Here is an 8,311-nt window from a genome sequence, read left to right on the forward strand (position 1 = left end):
ATGAGCCAATGGGAACCATGATCACAGAGCTTGGGGTGGGTGGGCTCCTCTCATTCATGCAGGTGAGAGAACAAGCCCTAAGCAATTAGACCTAAGTGGGTGAATTCCCGACAAATGTGTTGCCATTGCCATCACTAACCCCCGCCCCCACCAGGCCTCCATTATATGCAACCTTGGGGAGGGGCACCATTTACATGAAGGATGCTCCCAGAGTTGGCCAACATGACAGATAGGTTCCACCAACTTTTCTACTTATGGCAGACCTTGCTAATCAGTCTCTCCTCAGTCTGGACAAAGGCTCAGGATCCTTCCCCTTAACACACTCAGGCCTTTGGACAACCCGGCCCATTCCTCAGTGCCAGATGTGAAGTATCTGCTATCATGTGCCCTGACCTCCTGGAACCTGTCAAAGAAAGAGCCTGGAGGAAGACCACTTCACTGTTTTATTGGGAGGGGAATACACTCTGTCACAATGCAAGGCCCTGAGCCCAGCAAGATCTCTAGCTCCAGATGCAGCTGGTTGGCAGTGACTCTGTACTGGCCCTTGATGAAACCCTGGGAAGCACAGGAGTGGCACCTCCAGTAGGCCTGGATAATGCGGACAGCATTGAGCAAACGGCAATAGCGCCTCCGGATGCGCCACATGCGGACCCAGGACTGCAGCTTGACTGCCGCCCACTCCTTCCGTGTAAAGGTCTCCAGTGCTGTCCGCCGCCTCCTCTCCATTAGCTTTGTCAGGATGTGCTTCCACCAGCGCTGGATGATCAGCGCTCTGATTACCGCGTGCAGTAGTGTCCGGCGCACCAGGGTGCCTCGCCACCAGGCCTGGATCTTTATGACTTCTTGATTACTGGTAGAGGGCTTATTTTGATTTCTTGGGATCTTGCAAGAAAAAAAAAAAGGAGGGGGCGTTTTGAGAATGTTCCCTACCCATTTGAGTTTGGGGGCATGCCAGAAAGGGGCCCAGATTCCCTATCTACAATCAGCCCTTCTTCTGAAGCTCAGGAGCACTGGACAAGGCACTGGCTGGAACAAGAAGACCAGGTAGGTGTCCTGTCTCTGCCACTCTCTGGTTAATGGACATGGACACAACATGTTGACCTCTGAATCTCAAAGTCCCCATCTGTAAAATGCGAGTACGTCTGCCCTGTCTATTTTATATGGATTAAGTTGGCCAGCCTAGGGCAAGAACACATGACCTATGGGTCAAAAAGTTACATGTTCCACCTGATCAAGACCTATGATCCTTCCCTTCAGACTCCACTCACCTGCTAGAGAAGTGGCATCCTTTGCTAATCCTGTCCTTTCATCCTTGACTCCAGCTCCAAACCACAACCTGCTCTCTTCCTCTGTCATGTTATGGTATTAAGTATCCCCCACCCCATAAAGTTTATTTCTTATCTTTTCCCCATCCTTACTCTTCTTGACTTTCACATTTTAACTCTTAATTAACAAGCAAACATATATGCACATGCTCTCTCTCGCTCTCTCTCTCTCTCTCTTTCTCTCTCTCACACACACACACACACACACAGACAAATATTGCTTAAGCTCAGCTTTCCATATGTTGGCTATTCCATTCCACAAACACAGCCCCTACATTCCCAGCCCCAGCCCTGTGTGGTCTTGGGGGATAGGGGCTCATACTTGTCTAGCTTTCTTATCAGCACCATCCACTATCTGTGTCTCAACTGTATTTACATCTTCAGCCTGAAAAAGAAATGGGGAAAGAGGACAAACAAGAATGAGTTTATTCCTTTCTTAGTTCTAGACCATGCAAAAAACACTAGCTATAGGCACTAGGACACAAGGACCAGAGACATCCAAGTCAAGTCTCCTCCCACCTCTACATTATTCTCTGAGGTCAGTGGTACTGAGGATAAACTGGTCGGTTCCTCTTTCTGCTGAAACTCATCTTCAGTGGGTTCATTAATATTTTGAGGCTGGTCCTTCTCCTGCAATCAGCAGTTAGGGAAAAGTCAAGAGTGAAGCTGTGTTCCCTCCCTCTGCATTCAGTATCTCTAGCTTCCAGGACTTCCCAGAGTATTCATATGCCAGGGGGATCCCCTTATCCTAAGAGATTTATGGAGACATCCCTAAAAAGCCTGGTTTGTCTGTCTCTCACTTACTCACCATTGGATTGGGTGTAGATGGTTCAAATCCCCTCAGGTCTGTCTTCCTCTAGCCATGGATGGGTAGATTGAGTGGAGGGGGAGACCTATGATGTCATAAGGGCAGCTGTGACTCAGGCACAAGGATGCTCCCAATAGTTGAGCTGCATCCAAGGAAAAGACAAAAGTGCTGTCCATTCTTTTCTGCTGGAAATGGCCAAAGCCCTGAATACAAAAGTAAGACACTAGAATATTGGCCCACTGATGTACAGGTGTACAAAAATAACCAGTCATTGATCATATCCCTAATTGGTAAAAGTGAGGATTGATTTAATTGTTAACAGTCCATTTATACTCAGAGAATACTAATAAATTATAACTGTAAAAAAATGAATTTAGGGGTGCCTGACTGGTTCAGTCAGTAGAGCATGTGACTCTTGATCTCAGGGTCATGAGTTCAAGCCCTATGTTGGATGTAGAGCTTATTTAAAGGAAGGAAGGAAGGAAGGAAGGAAGGAAGGAAGGAAGGAAGGAAGGAAGGAAAGAGAGAGAGAGAGAGAAAAAGAATTTTTTTAATAATGAATTTGATTTATATGTACTGATGAGAAAGTGTATCTAAGATATATTTGTAAGTGAAAAAGTTGGAGATCATTATGATCCCATTCATGTAAGTAAAGTCATCAAGATACATAATTATACATATATAGTAAATGCATATAAAGGGGGAGAAAGGTATATGTACCAAATTGCTACCAATGATTACCTTGGAAGAGTTGAATTGTTGAACCATCCATTCAAGGCCCAGGAAACTCCATGAAGCTTCCAGGACCACCTGGGGCCCCCATTGCAGACTGCAATGAGCTCAGGTGCCCTCCTGTCTTCTTCCCTGAGGGACTCAAGGCTACATTTTATGGTGAGGAGTGGCCACTATAGAAGTTCTTAGCTGTGTTCTTAGCTCTGAACCATACAAAAGGCACTTGCCACAAGACCTCCCCACCTTTGCCTGTTCTTGTCCTGTGAAAACCCACCTGGTTAATGTGAGTCCCTGGTAGCCCCTCAGAGTCACAGCCCCAGGTGTCACTGAAAGTGCATTTCTCATATCTTCCAGAACACTGAGGTAAGCCACATGACTGAGCAGTGGGGAGGAACTGAGAGAATATCAGGTAAGGCTCAAAATGTATCAAAGGGATGTGGGTCCTTCTAACCAGACTCCTTCAGGAAGCCTGCCCACAAGCCACTGAGGATGCCTCACCTGCAGATTCCCCAGCTGGCATATGGACATCTCTAGCACTCTGTGCCACTCACCCCATACTCCCTTACCCATGGCTGGCTCCCTGTGTAGGCCTCTGAGGATGATGAGTAGAAGCCTTTGCAGATGGCCAATGAGCATGCATACAAAGCCAGTTGACTCTGTGGGACTGAGAAAGAACACAATTTGAACATTCAGCACTGCTCCAGGGAAAGCAAACAGGAGGCTATCAGAATTCAGCCTGGCTTTACAGGATTGAGAGAAGACATACAATCTTAAGAATCCTCTCGAGAAGGAATAAGAAGTATGGAGCAGGTATATTTATTTTTGAAGGAGAGAGAGATAGAGCATGAGCAGGGGAGGACTAGAGAGAGAGGGAGACACAGAATCCAAAGCAGGCTGCAGGCTCCAAGCTGTCAGCACAGAGCCCGACACGGGGCTTGAACCCACAAGCCATGAGATCATTACCTGAGCTGAAGTCAGATGCTTAACCAACTGAGCCACCCAGGTGCCCCACCCCCACAAAATTTAAAAGCAACAAGAGCAAAATTTTCTCACATATAAGGGAAACTCCTTAAAGGTATCAGTGGATTTCTCAGCAGAACAGGCCATGAGAAAGTGATATATTCAAAGATATGATATATTTAAAGTGCTAAAAGAAAAAAAAAAAAACCCTGCTAATCAGGAATAAAGCTGTCCTTTAGAAATGAAGACAAGATAAATACTTTCCCACACAAAAGCTGACAGTTCATCTCTCTCACCACAAGACCTGCTTTACAAGCAATGCTGCAAGGAGTTCTTCAAGCTGATATGAAAGGATGCTAATTAATAACAAAAACATATGAAAATATAAAGCACACTGGTAAAGGTAAGTAAACAGTCAGATTTAGAATACTGTAATATTGTAATCTGGTGGTGTGCTAATCACTTAACTTTAGTACAAAGGTTAAAGGGCAAAAGTATTAAAAATAACTATAGCTACAACAATTTGTCGATATATACACAATATAAAAAGATGTAAATTATGACATCAAAAACAGAGTTGGGGAAGGAGTAAAAGGGTAGGTTGTATATACAATTGAAGTTGTTATCAACTTAGACTATAAGATGTTTTATGTCAGACTCATGGTAGCCACAAGGTACAAACATACAGTAGATACACAAAAGAAAAAAAAGGAAATCAAAGCATACCACTATAGGGGCACCTGGCTGACTCAGTCAGTAGAACATGTGACTCTTGATCTTGGGGCTGTAAGTTCGAGCCCCATGTTGGGTGTAGAGATTGCCTAACAAAAAATAAAATCTTAAAAAAAAAATTTTTAAGCATACCACTATGGAAAAACATCAAAGAAAGACAGCAAGAGAAGAAAGGAATAAAAGAACTACAAAAGAGCCAGAAAACAATAAGATGGCATTAGTAAATCTTTACCTATCAGTAAGTACTTTAAATGTAAATGGATTAAATTCTCCAATCAAAAAGACACAGAGTGGCTAAATGGACAAAACAAACAGAAAAGACCCAGGTAATGCTAGTTAACAAAGACTCACTTAAGTTTCAAGGACACACATGAGCCTAAAAGTGAAGGGATAGAAAAAGATATTCCATGCAAAAGGAACCAAGAGAGAACAGGGGTACCCACTTAGACAAAATAGACTTACATTATCTGATTTCAAGACTTACTGTCTTGGAAGACTATAAAGTTACAGTAATCAAGACAATGTGGTTTTAGTGTAAGAAGAGACAAACAGATCAATGAAACAGAATGAAGAAGCCAGAAATAGACTCACATTTACACAGTGTATTGATTTTCTTTAATGTATCAAGATAATTCAGTACAGAAAGGAAATGCATTTTCAATGAGGAAAAAAGAAAAAATCTTGACCCCTATCTAATATCATAGACAAAACACACCCACACATGATGTGTCATAGATCTAAACAAAAATTAAAGCTAAAACTATAAAGCTTCTAGAAGAAAAACCATGAGAATTATTTTGTGAACTTGGAGTTGACAAAGATTTCTTAGACAAGACAGAGAAAACACTAAGTACAAAATATTGATAGAATGGACTTCATCCAAATTAAAACCATTTGTTTATCAAAAGACAGCATTTTTAAAGGTCAGCTGGGTGCTCACTTGGGCAACCCATACACTAAAATTGGAACTACGCAAAGAAGATTATCATGGCTCCTGTGCAAGGGTGACATACAAATACATGACAGGGACCATATTTTTCAGTATGGAGACCACAGTCAACACACTGTATGGCATATTTGAGAGGTGCCAAGAGAGTAAATCTCTTTGTTTTATTATTATTTATTTTATTTTATTTATTTGATGGGGGAGGGACAGAGAGAGGGTGAGAGAGAATCCCAAGCAGGCTTCACACTGCCAATGTGGAGCCTGATGTGGGGCTCGAACTCACAAACTGTGAGAACATAACCTGAGCCAAAATCAAGAGTCGGATGCTTACTGACTGAGACACCCAGGCGGCCCTCTTTTTTGTTTTTGTTTTTAGATGTTATTTATTTGTTTTGAGAGAAAGAGAAAGAGTGCATGAGTGCAAGTGAGGGAGGGGCAGAGATAGAGGGAGGGAGAGAATCCCAAGCAGGCTCCATGCTGTCAGCGTGGAGCCTGAAGAGGGTGGGGGGGGTTGATCTCATGACTGTGAGATCATGACCTAAGCCAAAATCAAGAGTCAGACACTTAATTGACTGAGCCACCCAGGTGCCCCTGAGAGTAAATCTTAAAAATTCTCTTAACAAGTTAAAAAACTTCTGTAACTGTGTGGTGACAGATGTTAACTAGATTTACTGTGGTAAGCATTTTACAATATATACAAATATCAGATCATTATGCTGTACACCTAAAACTAATATAATGTTGTATGTCAATTATACCTCAACTTTTTTTAGTCACAGGCTAAAGAAAAGAATATTCACTGTATATATTATATATACATAGAGACAGAAGGAGAATGTGACAAAGGTCTTTAGTCCAGGATAGAAAAACTTCTGCAACTTAATAATAAAGATAAGCAACCCAGTAAAAATGGGCAAAAGACTTAATACTCCATAAAAGAAGATATACAAACAACCACCAAACACATGAAAAGTTTCTCAACATCGTTGCTTATTAGGGAAAGTCCAAACTTACGCTACAATGAGATACCACTACTTATCCATTATAATGGCTCAAATGAAAGAATTTTTAAAAACTGAGACCAAATGTTGGCAGAATGGAATGACCAGTTTGGAAATTAGTTTGGCTGTCCCTGATAAAATTAAGCATACACGTACACCTGTTCTGTGACTCAGCAATTCCACTCCTTCATATTTACTTGAGGGAAATGAAAATGTATGTTCACAAAAAGACTTGTACAGGAATGCTTGTAGCATTACATTCATAAGAGCCAAATACTGGAGACAAGTCAAATGTCTATAAATAGGAGAATGGATAAATATTTTTTATGAGTATACTCATAAAATACTATTAAATCATAAAAAGTAAAGAACTAACAATACATGTAATAACATCGATAAATCTCCAGACATTATGTTGAGGGGAAAAAAAGACAAACACAAAACAGAACATTTGTATAATTCCATATACGAAGTTTGATAACAGGCAAAACTAATACATAGGGATAGAAATCAGAACCAGGGTTGCCTTTGGGAATTAGGGCAGATTAGAAAGAGGCATGAAGGAATTCTCTGGAGTGATAGAAATGCCCTATATCTTGATAAGGTACAGATTTATGGGATGTATGCATTTGGCAAGACTTATTTAGCTGCACATTTAAAATTTCTTCATTTCACTATACATAAATTATAACCTTGATTTTTTTAAGATAAAGTTGAAATAAAGCCATTTTCAAAAAAAAATAAGAATTCAGAAAACAAAATTGCTAACAGATTCACACTAAAAGAAATGTTGAAGGAAGATCCCATATGGAAGCCCACATCAGCAGGTAGAATTGAAGGCCCCAGAAATAGTGAACGTTGGGTAAATAGAAAAGACCATCTTTTTTTTTTCTTTAAGCTTTTTATTTTAATTCCAGTATAGTTAACATACAGTGTTGTATTAGTTTCAGGTGTACAATATAATGATTCAACAATTCCGTACATTGCTCAGTGCTCATCACGATAAGTGTACTCTTTAATCCCTATCACCTATTTCATCCATTCCCCCACCCACTCCCCCTCTGGTAACCATTAGTTTGTTCTCTATAGTTAAGAGTCTGTTTCTTGATTTGTCTCTCTCTCTTTTTTCCCCCTTTGTTTGTTTCTTAAAAATTTTTTTTAATGTTCTATTCATTTTTGAGACAGAGAGAGACAGAGGGTGAGCAGGGGAGGGACAGAGAGAGAATGACACACAGAATCCAAAGCAGGTTCCAAACTCTGAGCTGTCAGCACAGAGCCCGATGCGGGGCTCGAACTCACAAACTGCAAGATCATGACCTGAGCCAAAGTCGGACGCTTAGCTGACTGAGCTGCCCAGGTGCCCCTGTTTGTTTCTTAAATTCCACATATGAATGAAATCATATGGTATTTGTCTTCCTCTGGCATTTCACTTGGCATTATACTCTCTAGATCCATCCATGTTGTTGCAAATGGTAAGATTTCATGTTTTTTATGGCTGAATAATATTCCTGTGTGTGTGTGTGTGTGTGTGTGTGTGTGTATCTTTGTCCATTCATCTGTCCATGGATACTTGGGTTGCTTCCATAGTTTGGCTATTGTAAATAATGCTGCAATAAACATAGGGGTGCATATATCCTTTAGAATTAGTGTTTTTGTATCCTTTGGGTAAATACCCAGTAGTGTGATTGCTGGATCATAAGGTATTCTATTTTTAAATTTTCTTGTAATTTTTTTAATGTTTATTTATGAGAGAGAGATAGTGCAAGAACAGGGGAGGGGCAGAGAGAGAGAGAGAGAGAGAGAGAGA

General features: G+C 40.9%; 1 protein-coding gene and 1 non-coding gene across 3 annotated transcripts; one reads left to right on the top strand and one right to left on the bottom strand.

The window, feature by feature from the left end:
• Nucleotides 1–425: 425 nt before the first annotated feature.
• Nucleotides 426–2,231, bottom strand: LOC125929423 (IQ domain-containing protein F1-like). Of its 2 annotated transcripts, XM_049640584.1 has the most exons (4): nucleotides 2,134–2,231; nucleotides 1,845–1,955; nucleotides 1,648–1,710; nucleotides 426–882 (listed from the first exon to the last, which is right to left on the bottom strand). In XM_049640584.1, the coding sequence occupies exons 1-4, from the start codon at nucleotides 2,134–2,136 to the stop codon at nucleotides 436–438; spliced, it is 624 nt and encodes a 207-aa protein (XP_049496541.1). In that variant the 5' UTR covers nucleotides 2,137–2,231; the 3' UTR covers nucleotides 426–435. The 2 variants fall into 2 exon arrangements, with proteins under 2 accessions (XP_049496541.1, XP_049496542.1); XM_049640585.1 differs by lacking the exon at nucleotides 1,845–1,955 and having other exon boundaries at nucleotides 2,134–2,224.
• A 3,256-nt stretch (nucleotides 2,232–5,487) lies between these two features.
• On the top strand, nucleotides 5,488–5,596 carry LOC125931110 (U6 spliceosomal RNA). Its single transcript, XR_007460367.1, has one exon. It is a non-coding gene; the product is annotated as a U6 spliceosomal RNA (small nuclear RNA).
• Nucleotides 5,597–8,311: the final 2,715 nt, after the last annotated feature.

Source organism: Panthera uncia, chromosome A2 (assembly GCF_023721935.1).
Source record: "Panthera uncia isolate 11264 chromosome A2, Puncia_PCG_1.0, whole genome shotgun sequence".
Classification (NCBI taxonomy): Eukaryota; Metazoa; Chordata; class Mammalia; order Carnivora; family Felidae; genus Panthera; species Panthera uncia.